Source organism: Martes martes, assembly GCF_963455335.1.
Source record: "Martes martes genome assembly, chromosome: 15".
In the NCBI taxonomy this organism is placed as follows: domain Eukaryota; kingdom Metazoa; phylum Chordata; class Mammalia; order Carnivora; family Mustelidae; genus Martes; species Martes martes.
Window position 1 is genome coordinate 65,055,044 of NC_137903.1, and position 17,907 is coordinate 65,072,950.

Below are 17,907 nucleotides of genomic sequence, written 5' to 3' on the forward strand. Positions count from 1 at the left end.
GCTCGAATGTGAGAATCCTGGATGCTGTGCTCTCTTATTGGCTAGGATCACAGAATTGTCCCTTCACCCTGACTCCGAGCTTCTCCTCAGCCCTCAGGGAGGCGTGGAGAGGCTAACCACAAGGGAGAGTGTGAGGTGTCATGTAATCATAATCACGTAATACATAATCAGATTATGTCACGATACGTAATCAGAATGCCAGGGGCATTCAGAGGGGCTGACCTAGTTGGGAACTCTTCACTAGAGGAGGTGGCCTTTGAGCTTGGTCTTGGAGGGGAGACTGGGATTTAGGTAAAAGGTGGTTTTAGGGCAAGGTGGCAAAGGCCTTTAGGAACCAGGTAAGTAATACGAACAAGAGAAGCCAGCAGACTTCATGCGGCGAATGGCAGCTGAGCGCGGGACGGAGCGTGCCCTGGCCGGCGAGGGCAGCTCCCGCTCCAGCTGAGGGTTTCTGGCCAGAATGTAGGCCTGGCTGCAGGTCCGTAGGATTCTGAGTAAAATCTGAAATGAAATCTCAGTAGCTGCAAATGGGACTTTTCATGTGGAATCTGACTTGTAAATTCTGTCAAATTTAAATCCTGACAGAAACCACGCTCGGATGCAGCCTCTGGCCACTGTTGTGCCACATCTGTTCTTCGGGCCGCACGAAGGTAGGACAGTATTTCATGGGGGCTTAGGGTTATGGGGACTGGAGGAAAAGGTGGAACGGGAGGTTCGAATGACAAGAATTTGGGGTTCATATTGCAGGTCATTGGGAGCAGTCCAGCTTAGGTAGGAGGGAGGAGATGATTAGATCGTGGGCTAATTATGCAACTGCTCTGTGTCTCGTTTTTTACCTATAAAATGGGAATGGAGGTATTACCTCTGGAGCTGTGGTGATTGAGATCTAGGCAGAACGCTCCAGGAACACTGACACTGCAGTCACGTCACACTGCAGTCATGTCAGCGGTTCCTGTTACCAAGTTGACCTGTAGGAGGACTTGAAGAGGATCAAGTACAGAAAGCACGAGGCGCCTCCCAGAGTAGCTGGTATCTCCTGAAATAAGTCATTGGGGGCAGGTCCTGAGCCATCTCACTAGAGATTAGCTTCAAGCCAGAAATTTCATCTGAGTCGTCGTCTTCCGGAAGAGTTCTGCTTTCTTCTTCTCTGAACATAGATGTCTCAAGAGTCTTGTCTTCAGCAGGGGTGTGAATTAGTGTCTTCAGTTCTCTTACCTCACGTCACTCCGATTTGAACTTGGACTGATGAGTATAGTGTTTCATTGGGATGGGTCGTTTTCCCTACGGCACGTTAGATTCTTTCCGCAGTCCCAAGGCCACTGGCTCTTGGGGAGAGATGAATCATGGAAAGTGACTTGAGCTCGGGGCATCCCTCTACTGCCTGTGTTGGGTGTGGCCTTTTCGTGCCTTGAGAGGGCCCAGAACTGGCTCCGAGTTACTGTGTGGCTCACATTAGGAACAGGGCAGGTGTTAATGGTTGACGGTGGTAAAGAATTGTATAAAATTGTGCTTTATTTCTTTATATCCTAGTACATTTGCCTTATTTGAATGGGTTTCTGATGATCAACTTCATGGAACTCACAGCCACATCCGTGTTGATGAGCAGAAAGTTTTCCAAATTTGAATCAAAGTTTGATGAATAGAAAGTTCTCCAAATTTGAACCATTTTCAAGAGTAGTTTCAGTGGATGAATTAATGGGCCTGTGCTGTCGTTTTCAACTCTTCTCCGTCACGCTGTATATAGGATGTGGAGCCCCCCAAGGCCTGATCCTGTTCAGTTTGGCAGTTGTGGTTCAGTGTGGTGGCGGCAGGGGGATGGGGAGTTGAGGGTTGGATGTGAGGGTGTAGGGTCGAACTCAGTCCAGGTAGAAATGTGGCGAGAAGGATATTCCCACCAGGGTGAACAGCACATTCAAAGTGTTCAGGGTCCTGATTTCATCCTGGCAGGGGACAGAAGCACAGAATAGACGGGCTGTAGGGAGAGGGCTTGAGGTCTGAAAGTGCTGAATACTTCGAATTAGCGTGTCCTATAGTCAATACAAATTAAGGGTTTTTGAAAAGGGATATAAGATTCCTACCGAACACATGTTTATGCATATATATATATATATATATATATATATATATATAAAATTTTAGCTGCAGTCTTGAGGCCAAACTACAAGGCTGAGCCTGGGGACCTCTGTGGCAGTGGTGAAGAGTGTCTGGACGAAGGGTGGTGACGACAGTGGGCGTGGAGATGAGGGGCCTGATGCCAGAGATTCTCCGAGATCTTGGGAGACTCGTGTTGGGAAATGGAAAGGACTAGCGGATGAGTGGGGCCTCTTCCTTAAGCAGATTTTTGTTTTATTCACTATTCCATGAAAAAAACAAGTGAGAACAGGTTTGGAGGTGACAAAGATAAAATGAGAATGGGACACATTAAGTTTGAGGTGCCTGAGATGGGACACTCAGACTAAGGTGTTGCAAATGTATCTGGAAGACATTGCCTTCACATTCTGGGCATATTCTAGAAGGGTATTGAGATCTAAACAGAATCTAGTCTTTTTGTAGTTGGAATTCTTTGTACAGAATTGGTTGCCCTATAACCAGGCTATAGAGGAATTAGAGATGGGTCACAGAAGGGGAATTTAAAAATCAAAATGATAACCAAAGGGAAAGAATGCCGTATGAAAACAGATTAGAGAATTGAACACCACAGCCTGGAAGGAAGGCTCAGCAGAGATACAGTCGTCACCTCTCACACTGACAAGGGTCAAGGGGAATGTTGATTTGTTCACCGAATCATGAGTGGGAGAGGACACCCTTTGGAATTCGAGCAGGGTGAGTTTCAGACAAATGAAAGTATAATTTTGTGCACTTTCTGCGTGTAGCTCCAAGAAGTTCCCCAGACCAAGGACATCAGTGGATTCCAAAAAGATTTTGGGGAAAAAATACAAATAAGCTGTAAATATTTTGTAAGAAAATGTTAAGCCCATACGCAGTACTCCCCGAGGGATGATGAGGCTCACTTAGGTGCGCCACTTGGGGTTGCTGCTGGCACAGGGACATAGGCCTGGATGATGATGGGTATGACCTGGTGTGACAGTCGTTGGGAAAGCTACTCGTCGCTAAAGCACAGTGATGCAACCAGTCTCTTAAATTCAAGCTACTTTGGAAGAGTGCAAGCAGAACATTAATGACTTAGATTTTTGGAGGATATTACGGTGCATGTGGGAAGGGAAAGGGAAGGGGAGGGCATCGCGGTAGCCTTGGAATTAAAATCCCAAACCAAATGCTTGCTTGCATAGGAAACTGTTAGCCCTCCCTTCTCTGCACCCCTTTCTCCCAGCTCTGCTTCCTCTCAACCTTCTGGTCGATAGGTAAGGCTGGATGGAGGGTGGTGCTGGCAAGTGAGAGCAAAGAGGGGGGAATTGAGGAGGTAGCTTTGCCTGTCCCTCCGAAACAGCACCATTGTGGTTGGGATAGAAAGGATCAGGGAGAGGCAGAGCTGTAGGGCAGCGGCTGTGCCTTGTTTTGTGGCCGTGGTGTGGTTCACAGAGAGGACCGGCAGGTAGCTAGAAGGCTGTGCGGGCATCTGAGGAGAGCAGCACGTTGGTTCTGTGCGGTGACCAACTTGGTGTCTGGGTTACGCCTCTGTACCATGCAGGGCTGGAAACTTTTGAGGGAGCCTGTGGGCAGCTGGCTTATGCTGTGGATTTAAGAATCCATGCTGAGAGCGTTCAAGGAGGCATGGAGCCATTCTACACCTAAGCCAAAGGCTCAAGATCAAGGCAAAGAAGGGCCAGCAGAGGGCATCAGTCACACAATTTTACACTATTTCAAACCCCCTGGATGCGGGAAACCGGGCTGGGACACAGTGCCATCCTGTGGAACTTACTGATACTCCTTTTTGTAATGAAAGTTAACAGTCTTGGAATTCTTGATGAGTTGTGGTTTGAGAAATAACTACATCGTTTGAGGTCCCCCAAAATTCAGGAAGTAAACAGCATGCTGGGATTTGATAAATGAGAACGGCTACATTTTCAAGCACCCAGTGTGTTTCAGGCACTGTGTTAGGCACTTTATATGCCGTATCTTATTTACTTCTCGTAACAGTCTTGTAATACAGGTATTATTTTCATTTTACAGTTGAGGGGACTGAGACTTGTAGTGAGCCAGGAACGTGCCCAAGGCTGTATTGTCAGTTTGGGCTGATACTTTGCTTTTCTGACAGCTGAATGGCATCCAGGGCCAAAGGCTGACGGGTAGGCAGTTGCTTTTACTCCTTTCTCCAATCCCGTATCCACTTTCTCCCTTATTCCTACCCCCAACATCTAGCAAAATATTTCTTGTCCACCCATGTTGATCTCTACTCACTTTCTGCCATTCACATTTTATGATGTTTGGCCTCAGGAATGTATTCACTCAGCAGATACTCACTGGGCATATACTGCATGACAGATACTGTTCTGTGTGCTTGAGATAGATCTAGGAGCAAAGTGGACAAAGGTCCTCGGTCTAGTAGAGCTCACCTTCTACCGGAAGAGACAGACAAGGAACCCAAGTAGAAGATAACAGATGCTGTGGGGGAAGGGGGAGAGTATCAGCGGTGTTACATAAGGGGTCGGGGTGGTCTCGTAAGTAACATTTGACCGAGGACTTGAAGATGAGGGGCTCATTCAGATTCCCAGGGGACGAGCTGCTGTACACGCGCTGGCAGAAGACCCCGGGCTGCCTGCATGTTTGGGGAAGAGCAGGGAGGGGCCGACGTGGATGACCAAGGGGAACAAAAGACGAGGCCAAGGAGGTAATGTGGGGTTCTAGATCCCGTACGACACTGCAGGCTAGTGAGAGGACTCTGGCTTTTACTTGGAGATGGGAGCCATTGGGGGGGGCTTGGAGAAAAAGAGGGACATGATTTGACATACATTTTGGAAGGCACATTCTGGTTTTGCCGTGGGGCAGGACCGGAGCAGAAAGCAGCGTTAGGAGGCACTTGGAGTCGCCCAAGCAGGGATGATGGTGCTCAGAACAACAGAGTGATAGCAGAAGTGGCGAAACGAGTCACATTCTGATATCATTTGAAAGTTGAGTTAAGGGCTTTTTGACTTATTAGATGTGGGTTATGAAAACGAGAAGAAGCATAAATGACTCTTAAGGGTTTTGGCCTGAGAAATTGAAAGAGAAAGAGATGTGATCAGTTGAGCTGGGAGCCAAGGCGACACGGGTGGAAATTTGGGGAAGAAAATCAGTTGGAGGCATGTAGGGTATGAAATGTAGATATAAGGGCTGCAATGTTGAGTAGAGAGTTTGACGAGTTTGGATTTTAGGAGCAATGTATGGGGTGGAAATACACATTTGGGAATTGTTGGTCTATAAATGCTGTGAGACTGGATGAGGTCACTAAGGAGGTTGGCAGGAACCGAGAAGAGGACCAAGAACTCCAAATTAAAAGTTCAGGGAGAAGAACAAACAAATCAATCTGGAAGTTGGAGTCCTGGGAACCGAGTACAAATGACTCGAGGGAGTGGAGGTGATCAGCTGTGATCAGACGGAAATCTGGGATGGGAGAGATGACACCACCCTTGTGTGCTGAGGGCAGTGGAACAGTGGAAAGCAGTAGTCGATGAGAGGACAGTGAGAATATTCTTGGGCATGTGAGAGGAGAGGGGGTCTAGTGCACGAGCGGAGGGCCTGGCTTTGGCCAGAGGACAGGACCGTTACCTGTGGTAACTCTCACAGTGGAAGGCAGATACGTAGATGCAAATGCCGGTGAGAGGGTAGATGGTAAGTGGGTAGAGGAGGTGATGGGGATTTGGGGAAGTTCTTTTCTGATTGCTTCAATTTTCCTGGGAAGCGGGAGGCAAGGAATCAGCTGAGTGAAGATAAGGGAGGCGGTGCTGGGGGACTGAGAAGGCGGGAGATAGGACGCTGGGCAGTGAATGCACTGGGGATGGTTAGTGTAACTGCTCAGCGGAATTAAAGGCTCACTTGAATGTGGTCATCATGACTTGAAAGCAAAACTAACTGTGTGTGTGTGTGTGTGTTCCAGACCACGTACACGTACATGGGTGCAAAGCAGAGCAGATGGAGAGTTGAATATCCTCCGGGTGGTGAGGAGGTAAGGGAGACGAGTGTGTATGCGCGGGCGTGATTGTAATGACGGACCCTGGCATTTTAGTTGGGTTTGGAGAGTGAACCACAGCGGGGCTGCGGGGCAGGGAGCAGATCAGCGAGTGGGAGGTCCCCGCGGTTAGAGGGTTAGGAAGGGAAGAGCGGAGAGTAAGGACAGGACTGTCACTGTGGGAGTGAGCAGCTGAGGCAGAGCGAGGGCAGCGATGGAGAAACGAAGTCCAAGAACGTAAGAAGTGGCATGAGATGAAATGCCCAGAACTAAGACAGGAGTAGTCCTGGGGAGGATGACAGGGAAGCGGGAAGTGAAATCATCAAGGAACGAGGGACCGTGCACTAGGGGTTGGTGGCTCAAAGGGGCGGTGAGGGGTAGAACGTGCTATAGTCTGAGGCCATGAGGTTCAAAGCTAAGGGTTTTAGGGCGGGCGGAGGAAGACTGGTCTGAAAGCAGAAGTGAGGAGGGGGACGCGGGCCCCTCAGGCGCGGCCGTATGAGGGCTGCGGGGCGCAGGCTGCCGCCTTCTGAGATGACTGCGGGGCGAGCGGCGCCCCGAGAGGGGATTCGGGTTGGGGTTAGAGCCGAAACTGAAGGACAGACCCGGACGACAGGCTGAAGGTACTGGGAGTTTTGGTGATCATGGGAAGTAGATTACAGAGGCCCCGGGGGATGGGAGGGCGGGAGAGCAGCACAGGACGGGCTTGTCCAGAACCGCGTGGAGAGCGGAGCGCCGGCCTGCGGGGGGACCTCGCAGTCTAGGGGAACTTGGCAGACAGACGTAGGCTGGGGAAAAGGGCTCATCACGAGATCCCGGTGGGTTCGAGGCAGCGGGCGGGGAGAGAATGCAAGTGTCGGTGGGGGGTGGGGCGGGGGGGAGGTGCGGTCTGAGTGTGCAGGTCTGAGTGTGCAGGCTTTGTCATCACGAACGTGCTGCTGTTGCTTGCTAATGGGATTAATGTACTAATTCTGTGGTACTAATCCTTGGAGTAATGCACATTGTAGCAAGAGCCTTTCGGGGATAATGACATGAACTTCCTGAGAACTGCGCAGTCTTCCCTCGCTGGGGCCGTGCCACTTGTAGTCTGATTCTGGGTAAAGGGACCGAAGCTGTGATGAGAGCCAGAGTTTGGCCAAGGTCCTGTGGACAGTCGGTCGCGAGGAGGCGCTCTCCCCTGAGCAGGGGACGGCTCTGGACAGCTGGGGAGACCCGCTGGGGCGAGCTAGCTTAGACCACGCTAATGCTCTGGGCTGTTTTGTTTTTTTTTTCTTTCTCAGCTCACAGGTATGGTGAGTGTGTGTCTTTACCTAGGGAAACAATAGCAACCGCTAACCCAACCCAAACAGCACATTCTCTTCCCAGATGTGAGTTACTGTGAGTAACAGGGGATCCTCGAGATGAGGGGGTTAGGAAGCTTCTGCTTCCCAGCTGCCCAGCATTTGCTCAGCGCTGGGGGCCTGGCAACACTGGAGGGTTGGCGCCGCCTCTCACCCCTCGGCTAACTCAGGGGTCCCAGGGCCAGAGGAAGGGGCTTAGGAAGGCGAATGGCCTTTTCTGCCACCATCTGGCACCAATTGGCACCCGGGTGCAGATGACACTCCGGATCAGCTGGAGGTCTTGTGTCCTACACAGGCTAGCCCTGCAGGCCCTTGACCATGTGTTGCTGGGACAATGGGACAGATTGATTCTGCCGATGCAGAGGTGGAGGGAAGCGGCAGTCCCTCCGGGCCCCGGTGAAAAGCTGGCTCGCCGGCTGCCCCTGCTTTCCCAAGCCCGGCTGGCTCCCTGCTCCCCGCTCCGGGCCGACCCTGTGGCCTTGTGCGGAGCCCAAGTTAACACTTGGACGCGGCTCAGTGAGAACGCTGTGGGCCTCCCGCTCTTTTAAAATTGCAAAATAAACAGATGCTCAGGCCCTGGGCAGCTTTTGTGTGTGCAAGCTGCGTTTTTGCCTTTAAAAAAGAAAAAGGCAACAGGCAGAAGGAGCTGTCTCCTTGGCTCTGACTTGCTCTCTGCCGCCTTCCGAGCTGCTTCCTCGGAGATGAGAAGTGGGAGCAAAAGCTCCAGCCCAGAAGAGCCGCGAACCCTGGGCTTTCCAGAGTGCGAGATGAAGCTTCAGAGACATACTTTCCCGGCAGCTGTTGGGGGAGCTAGAGCCCGCGTCCGTGTCGTCTCCATTCCCGTCCTGAGACTCCTTCGGTCTCCCTGACACGCGGGGAGTTTGCCGAGGCTTGGTTTCCTCTCTGCCCGTCCGTGGCCCCTGTGCAGTAGGTCCGTTGAAGATGTGACCTGGGCCTGGAAATCAGGACCTGATACAAAATACTGTGAGATTCGATTTGGTTGAAAGCCGTGCGGGAGTCGCAGATGAGTGTCGGTGTGTCCCACAGCCTGACGTCTACTCGGATTCAAGAGGAACAGAAGAAAACAAACAAGGGGGTGTGTGGTGGAGGCAGCTGGGGTGTCCTGTCCACAGGGACACAGAGCAGTGTAGGGGCACATCTGATTTATGTAGATAGACTCTGTAGGGTTAGGAAGGGCTATGGAAATTTTTTTTTTCTTTTTCAGCAATCTTCCTTTAGGTGACGTTCGTGTTTTTGTTTTAGTTTAGTTTTTTGTTTTTAAGATTTTATTTATTTGTCAGACAGGGGAGAAGGTCAGAGGGAGAAGCAGACTCCTCTCGGAGCTGGGAGCCCAATGCGGGACTCGATCTGGTGACTCCAGGGTCATGACCTGAACCAAAGGCAGTGGCCTAACAACTGAGCCACCCAGGCACCCCCATTGGAGGTTTAAAAAAAAAAAAAAAATCAGGGGCGTCTGGGTGGCTCAGTCGTTAAGCATCTGCTGTCAGCTCAGGTCTGAGCCCTGCATCGGGCTCCCTGATCCGCAGGAAGCCTGCTTCTCCCTTTCCCAGTCCCCCTGCGTGTGTTCCCTCTCTCGCCATGTCTCTGTCAAATAAATTTTTTTTTAAAAAGTCGTACTTAATGCTGAGCTATGAAACAGATAACTATAATAATTTTCAAACTCTGGGATCCAGAGGATCGAAGGGTGTCCTGCGCCAAGCCGACCGGACGTGTCCGTGACAGTAAAGGAAGAGCCCAGGTTCTCTCCCGACGTCCTTCTGGCTCTCGGCTGCTAGGCCGTTTGCTGTAATTCCTGTCCGTGTGTATGCGGTCCCTGTTTGTTTACCAGCGAAGCTCCCTAAGGGAAGGGCTGGAAGTTTTCTCTACTTTGTCCTACCTTTAGTTCTCTTTTCTCCATCTCTTGCTCGCCCTGGATTTCTCCAGCCGGAGACCGGGGAGCTCCCCTCGCTGCTTCCCGGGCCGGAGTGCTGCAGAGTGCCTTCTGACTCGGCCGCCTTCTGTGGGAAGCCAAGGCGAAGGGCACGGACTACGCCACAGTCTTTTCCTCAGCCAGCACTTTGTGACTTAGAGTCTGGTACTAGGCTATTCCGTGAGAAATAATACATCTGGTTTCTGATTGGCTGAAATGAGTTCTTTTGTTCCTTTCGTCGGCAGAGGTCAGAATCACGGCGTTCCGGAAGGTCAGCGTGCGTCGGGTCAGGTGGATAATTTGGGTTCTAGAACTTAAGTGGCTTCTTCAGCACTGAACTCAGCAACGGTTCTCTCTGGGGCAAGGACTCCAATTGTCTCTCGTCACAGCGCCGTGCAGTGATTGCGTACTGCGGTTCTGGAAGCTGCTTCTGCCCCGTTCCTTCTCTGGGTGCTCCCAGACCACATAATAGGACATGGGGCTCGGTGCAAAGATAATGGGGTGAGAAGATGTAAGAAACAGCATGTTCGCCAAAGGTGTAATGGCTCCTCATGATGATCCGGTCTGGTCAGCTCTGAAGAATGGTGCTCTTGTCCAGCCTCTCGAATACTGAGGGCGGAGGTGGGGGCAGGGAGAGTCGGGGGAGAGCCCGTTATGAAACACAGAAACACGCCTGATGGGAAATAAATATGAACCAACCATAGCATAGTTTAGTGGTGCGCCGGGCAGCTTCTCCCTCGGCCCCCAGCCCAGTTCATCCCTTCTTTCTTGCCTCCTCGGTGTGAGGAGGGGCCGGCGCTTTTGTGGAGCGGAAGGTTGCTAGGAATCATTTCATTCTTGTGCGGTTGGGGCTTCCTTGTCTCATTGTTCATCAGGTCAGTTTAAGCTTTAAACATCTCAGCTGTGTAACACTGTATGAAAATAAGGTCATGTTTAAGACAAAGTGGAAAAGAACCGAACACCTAGAAAAGATGAGTTGGTGAAAACCTTCCAGTGGACAACCTCTTCTTTTGTTTGGGGAGGTGGAGCTAAGTGGTCCGGGAACCTTGTCTCTGCTGGGACGGCGATGCCATCAGATGGGGACACGTCCTGTCGGAGGAGCAGGCGAGGGCAGGACGGGCACCTCATGCCGTGCCTTACGTTGCATCAGCCCAGTTGCCCCCAGGAATACGTGAGCCTCAGGTGATCCCTTGCGCCGGTGCCTTTGGGTTTTCATGACCAGTGGTTCTAACAGCCACTGGACCTGAGGTACAAGTAAAAATGGATGTCGTGCGCCATACGAACATTTTAGGCAGAGAAGGAAACTTTTTTTGGCATTTTGGAGTGCAGAAGGTCGTCCTTACAGAAGATTCTCGTGCCCCGGAGTGAGAGCATTGTGAGTGAGGGGTCTCCATTTTTTCACTGGAGGGTCTGCCCACCTCTGCCGCTTTGCCTTTCTTTGTGAGGACTTGCCTAGGCCGGATAGGAGGCCCGCGGCACCCCCATTCCGGACAATTTCTTACTTTCCTTTTCTGTAGTTTTCTGTCTTCATATGGTAAAATGAGCCATACAGAGAAGGGAGCTCACCCGATACGAGATCATTTTAAATTGTACTTTAGATCATGTGAACCTTTGAGAGAGAATTCTGAACTAAATCTCATATCTTTTTTTTTAAATCCGAGATTGCAAATTTGGCAGATGTACTACCTTAATAATAAACATCTTATTTGGATAAGTGTTTGGGTTTCTTTCACTGGTAGCTTAAAATTTCAGTATTGGAGTTACCGTTTGAGGATTAAGGTATTAAAAAAGTCCTCTGTTCCTCCACACTCTCATCAGTTCCATTCTTCCAGTGACTTACTGGTACATCGAGGAACCTTTCTTCTCAAGGTGGTAACATTTCCACGCACTAGTATTCTGAGTGATGTATTTTCCCCTGAATTTGCTGAATAGAATGTGTGAGGTTTATGTGTTCCAAACCTATAATATCTTCCATGATCTTAATATAATTTATCTCTTACAAGGAGTGTTTAAAAAGTAATAAAAATAGGAATAAATATTTTGGTGCAATAACAGTTATTAATGAGATCCCTGGGGGCTGGCTGAAATTACTCATCGTCTGTGCCTTTTCTCGATATCCAGAATTTTTGCTTCATCTTTTATCACTTTTTAAAAAAATTCCAGTATAATTAGCATACAGCATTAGTTTAAGATGTACAATACAGTGACTCAACATTTCTATATCTTTTTTTTTTAAGATTTTATTTATTTGACAGAGAGATAGATCAAAAGTAGGCAGAGAGCCAGGCAGAAAGAGAGAAGGAAGCAGGCTCCCTGCTGAGCAGAGAGTCCAACGTGGGGCTTGATCCCAGGACCCCGAGACCATGACCTGAGCCGAAGGCAGAGGCTTAACCCACTGAGCCACCCAGGCGCCCCTCAACCTTTCTATACCTTACTCAGTGCTTGTCACAACAAGCGCGCTCCTTCTTCCCCATGACCTAGTTCACCCATCCCCGCACCCACCTCCCCTCTGGTGACTATCAGTTTGTTCTGTGTAGTTAACAGTTAGTTGCTCAGTTTGTCTTTTTTTTTCTTTGTTCATTTGTTTTGTTTCTTAAATTCCACATGAGTGAAATCATATGGTATTTGTCTTTCTCTGACATCTTTCACTTGGCATTATACCCTCTAGATCCTTCTATGTTGCTGCAAATGACAAGATCTCATTCTTTTTTATGGCTGAGTAGTAGTCCACTGTGTATAAATATATACACCAAATATATACACTGTCCACAGACGATGTCCACATCGTCTGTCAGTGGACACTTGCATCGCGTCTATAATTTAGCTACTATAAGTAACACTTCAGTAGACGTGGGGTTCATTTATCTTTTCAAATTAGTGTTTTTGTATTCTTTGGGTAAATACCCAGTACTGGAATTAGTGAATCATACGGTAATTCTGTCTTTAACTTTCTGGGGCCTCTCCATACTGTCTTCCACAGCGGCCACACCAGCTTCCATTCTCACCAGCAGGGCGAGAGGGTTCTTTTTTCTCCACGTCCTCACCAATATGTGCTTCTATCTTTCCATATTTTGATTGGGCAGACATTTCAGTTGAAGACAGATTATCATCCTTCACCAAATATCATCTTAACTTACCTTTTTTCAAGTTAAGCTCTTTGTAAGATCAAATTAAAACCACTTACCTGGTTTTAGCTGAAAACTATTTTAATTTGGGTCTTTTTTAGAAAAAGAAACAGAACACATTTCTTTTTTATATAGAATAAACTTTGTTTTTATTATAGATATGGATCAAAAATAAAAGTTTTTATGTACATATGACATGTAGTGCAAACGAAAGGCTTTGAAATACCACGGATAGACATGTTGTTGGAAACAAAAGGAGATGAGTCATGGGTGTTAGGATGGCCGTCCTGGAACTGCAGGAGGGGGTCGCCTAGTGAAAACAAAACAAAACAAAATAACAGAAAAACACAGATGCAGAGGAAGAAAACAATGTTTAAATTATAAGACAAATCCAAATAAAAGCATGCAAAATGATTCCATGAGGGTCAAATTCAAATTAGACAAAAACATGCAGACATACAGGGGAAATGAGAGAACCACGTGGCAAAGCAAGCATTTCCCAGGACTCTTCCTGGCGACAGGCCGTGCGCTCGGTGTGAGCCACGTGAGCCCGCTCCAGAACCTTGTTTTGTACCATGGGATGATAAATCCACGCAACCATATTCAGGAGACTCGGAAATAGTACCAGAGCCCAATACCTTTATGACCTTGAGTATTTGTTTCTGAGCCCTGATTTTGTGACGTTCGGTGACTTCGACAGATTCCAGGAAATGTTAAATCTCCATAGGGAGAGGGAGTGGAAAGAGAAGTCACAACAGGTAAAAAACAATTTTCAAGATGAGGGAAATTAGAAGGTGTCAGGAGATCCAATGAGCAGTGTGATCCCATGAACAATCACACAGAAAATGTCAGGAGTTGAGCCTGGAGAAGAGGATTTGCCAGTAAGAAACTGCCCCACGTGACTCTCCCAATAGGATGAACTTTCCAGGCCCGGGGAAGCCTGGGGGGTCTGTCTCAGTCGCCTACAACCGAAGTTCTGATTTATTCGGAACGGGGTGCAGGGTGAGGGTGATCCAGTTTGCTGGATCTCTCTCCATACCCATAGCCTGGTTTGCATCGTGTCAGGCGACGTTTGTGCAATAAGGGTCCAGAGCCGGGTTTCATTCTGACGTCGGCCTCTCCAGATGGTTTGCTGCTGGGGGCGTCAGTGCCGCGTTGCCGTGCACGGCCGTGTAAGGGGGAAAGCAACAGGCCAGATGACACTTTCCCGCTGGTTTCCAGCAGACATCTGGACTTTAATTTCCTCTTTCCTACCAAATTGGTAATGAACTCAAGGCTCCAGCGAGCCACGGAGCAGGGTGAGGTGAGCTTAGGACCCTGCTCCCCGCGGGCCTTCTTTCTGGCCATTCCCGCGGGCGTGCGACAGGCCAACACACTCCCTTCCCGCTCGCTCTCGGAACTCCCGTGAGCGGAACCAGGGCGTCTACCAAAACCGCAACCGAAAACTTCTGTTTCATCTTCTCGAGCCGTTAATGGAGCCGGACGGACGGGGCTGTTTCTGAGCCGCGGTGAAAAACCTTCCCTTGCCTCAAGGCCGAGACCAGCCCGATTTCCCTCGGGTCCGGTTTCGGCCGGCTGGGCCGCGGAGGCCTCTCCGCCACTTAAATGATGAAGCACGTGTTTCTGGTGACCTTTCCGCTGCGGGGGGTCTGCGGGCCTTTAGCTTTAGAGACCCAGGTAATGGGTAGCCCTGGTGTGTTCGTGAAGAAAGTGTAATTAAATTCCCGTCAGGCTCAATGAGATTTATTACCTGCCCGGCAAGCAGAAACCATTTCTGAGCTCGGGAGGGGCTTTGGAACGCTTTAACGACCTCGGCAGGGCAGGGCAGGGCGGGGAGGTGAGGCCTTAACCTGAGCCGCGAGGCCGCAGGGCTGAAGAGCTAACCGGTCCGTTAGCAGATGCCAAAGCACTTCCCCGTCTGAGCTCGTTTCTCTGTGCTCATCCAGAAACGGGATCAGAAAGTCTCTGGCTTGGACTGTGTGTCAGCTGACGGCTAGAATGTTTGCCGCAAACACCAGAGTGACATTTACTCCCCCAGGCGGCTCCTTTCTTTTCCTCTTCACTCTCCTGCACCAACTTTCCTCTCATGGCCCAAAAAGCATTGTCAAGGATGACCCCACGCAGTGGCTCAGAGTTAGCGCTAGCATGGGTTTTGGGGGTTTGGGTTTTCACTGTTTCTCTTCCAGAACTTTCTGTATAACTTACACAATGCCAAAGTGCCTAAAGGCAAGTGCTGGAAACTATCTGGGCTTTCCCCATGAAGAGCTATAAATGTACCTCCTCACACTGTGGCTACCCCTGACTTGGAACACTGAGCTGAAATGCTGAGTAGGTTTTGCACGTACCTAAAATTTGCTAACAAATTTTAAAGTTTAGAATGCTACTGTTCACCATGCAAGCAAATTGGCCTAATCAAGATTCTAATTTCAGGTTATACCTTCTCAAGTTTTCTGAAAAATAGCTTCAAAGAATCGTTGGGCCAGAACAGGAAGGGAAGGAGGCAGGAGAAGCTGTATCTAGCACAAGGGCATTGTTCACATACCGAAGACTCAATTTTCAATAGAATGATTAGTTACCCACATTCTCTCGGATCTACCTCAGCGCTTCAGTCTGTTCTTACGGTGAAATTCCTCTAGCAGTGTCCCTGGGAAGGCTTTATGACAATCTCACAAAACAGTCTCTGCTTGCTTTGCCCAGCATTTAGGGAACTCAGTATCTCAGATCAGCGGGTGAGCCTGAAGGCTTGGGAAAGTGAGACAGAAACGGCAATAAGGAGAGGCATTCCTTTCTGTTTTTGTTCGGTAATCTCTAAATTTTAAATCAGTCTGGATCCATTCCTTTACAGGAATATAATGGGCTAATGTAATTAATTTAAAATTCTTTCAAGAGACAGAGAGAGAGAGAGAAAAGGTTGTATGGAAAATGATCTGCATCCTCCACAAGGCTCGCTGTATATTACGGCTAATCTAGGTCTTTCCAAGACCTGTATTGCGTGTGTGTCTGCAGTCTGCTTTTGTGCCCCTCCTCTGCGCTCTCGCTCACGGGGTCTAGTACATCACTGGGACACAGTGGGGTCGTCCAGGAAGATTGTCCCAAGTTGGGAGCGCTAGTTGCTCTTCCATTTGATTTTACCCCCTGGCGTGGTGATCGTGACAGTCTGTACTGGACTCATCCTGCTCAAAGCTTTTTCTCTCTAACCTGATGCCACCGAAGCCGCGTTCCCTCACGCTAGACCCGTGAGGTGCTTTATGAACAAAGCATGGTGGTCAGATAAATCTGCGAAACATGACCCTTCCTTAGAGAGTCACAGTGCAGTTTGAGACCAGAGTTTCTGTAAAGTCTTCCAGGAAAGAGACGTTTAATTTTTAGTCATCATTTCCCAAGTGTATTTCACCAAGAAACCCTGGGTATACGTATGTGCAAAACCGACTGAAATCTCGTGGAATAAACTCGGGGAAACTCTGGAGGAAGCCTGTTATTTCAGCCGCCATCTCTTGCGTGTCGTCTCATTATTAGGTGGCCACAGTGGGAAAGAGCACCAGCAAAGGTCTGTGTCGTGGCAATGCCAGGTGTGTGCTGAAGTACGAAGTGGTAGGGTCTGGGAACCATCTGACCCAAACCCCAGATAGATTCCTCAATCTGAAATTTAAAGATTCCAGCAGAAAAACAAGAATCTTGACAACTGAGAAGATATTTACACTGACGCCCGGATTATTTTAAAAATACAAATGGTCATTTGCCAGATAGTTACCAAATACGCCGTTTGCCCAATAAGGTCCGTTGGTTTGGGTAATTTCCATTAGAAACTATTCTGAATAAGAATCATGCAGTAGAATGCCTACATATGCACGCACCCCCCCCCAACACAAGCGTGCAGCGGGGTTCTACATATGCACCCCCCCACGCCCCCCCCCCCAAGCGCGCAGCGGGGTCCTCTTCCTCGTTTGGTAAAAAGCTTCCTTTGGACGCATTAATGGCTCCAGTCATGGAAGACGTTGTGACATGAAGAAGAAATTACAACAGGAAAGCAGGAGTTACACAACAGCCTTTGCAATTCATCTTTTCCCAGTGAATGTATCCTGAACCCAGAGGGAAAGGAAGGCAGCGTTCTCCTCCCATCTGCTTCTTGTCTCCTGCTTTTGGATGGACGGCCCAACCTGGGACTACGTGCACTGGTAAGGGACCTGTCATCAAAACTCTGTAATAGAGTCTTTCTCTGTGTTCTGGGAACTGAGGACAAGGATGTGTGTAGCTACTGTGTAGCTCTCTACACTTGCATTTTCTTACTATTAGGGAAACTAAAGGGGTAACTTCTCCCTTTGATGCCCAATGAGTGCGTGAAGGCCAAAGCTGAGTCAAGAGCTCGACTGCTTTCTGTAAGAAATGCCTTCTGTGGACCTGACATGGGGGCAGAGTGTTCTTACTCCCTCTGCTTCCCAGGGTTCTCATGAACACGTCCTCTTCAGTGGCAAAACAAGACGGGGCCTCTTATCAGTTGTCACGCTGCACCTTCCAACTGGCTGAGGCTTGTGCCCTTTTGAAACCTAGTCCAACACGGAGTTTGAATCAGAAATGAAATCTCTCCTACTCGCCTGTCTCTGATTTGTCCAATTTGCTCCCTTTAAAAATCTTGTCCTCCCTCAAATTAATGACAGTAATGCCAAATGCTATTATTCCCCATTTTGGTAATTCTGGGCCAATTTTATAAGTATTCAGAAGTCTCAAATCTTACTGATATACATAGGTATGACCCAAATATATTATACAAGAACGAAGAAGGGGGGAGTCCTTCAAATGTTACCATTTATTTCAGGTTCAGAAATACAGCTTCACATTTTCACAATAGGTACATGTGACCTTCAAGAATGGTACAGGCTTGAGGAACTTGCTTCAAAAATTCCATTCACAGAGTCCATCCATATATATCAGCATTAAGAAATCCTGAAAGTGCCAAGAAGACAGTGGAGAGTATTCTGGCTCAAATTAATTAAAGAATCAACAGAGAAGGTAAGATTTTGCTTCTATACACGGCTTCTTCATAAAAAAAGCAAAAGGGGAATTTGATTCAGAAAAGTGAGAAAAAAGAAACATAGACGAGCAAGCAACACAGAGGCTATACATATGAAATTAAACAAAAGTCACGGTGAAATTTCTAATTGAGAGGAATCTTTTTTTTTTTTTTTAATCAAACTGGCAGCAGACAGTACGAGAGGTCAACAGAGTAAATTTTTTGTCATATTTTTTGAAAACATTACACAATGAGCAAAGTCTAAGGAATTCAAAGGGTAAAAAATTAAGAAGAAATGAATGCCTTGAGCTGAGCCATGTGTGAAACCCCAGACCAGAGAGGTGAGAAGTCTCACCGGTATACCAGTATGAACAGGTCTTAAGACAAACAGGAGACTC

The 17,907-nt window shown here is 48.5% G+C and overlaps 1 protein-coding gene across 1 annotated transcript in view; it reads right to left on the reverse strand.

The window, feature by feature from the left end:
* Positions 1–12,630: 12,630 nt before the first annotated feature.
* DNM3 (dynamin 3) overlaps positions 12,631–17,907 on the reverse strand; it is a gene marked incomplete at its 3' end in the record, with an annotated part of 535,603 nt that continues 530,326 nt past the window's right edge. Inside the window, exon 21 of the mRNA XM_080824220.1 lies at positions 12,631–12,811. Coding sequence (XP_080680346.1) covers positions 12,775–12,811 — 37 coding nt within the window. The remainder of the gene's footprint in view (positions 12,812–17,907) is intronic.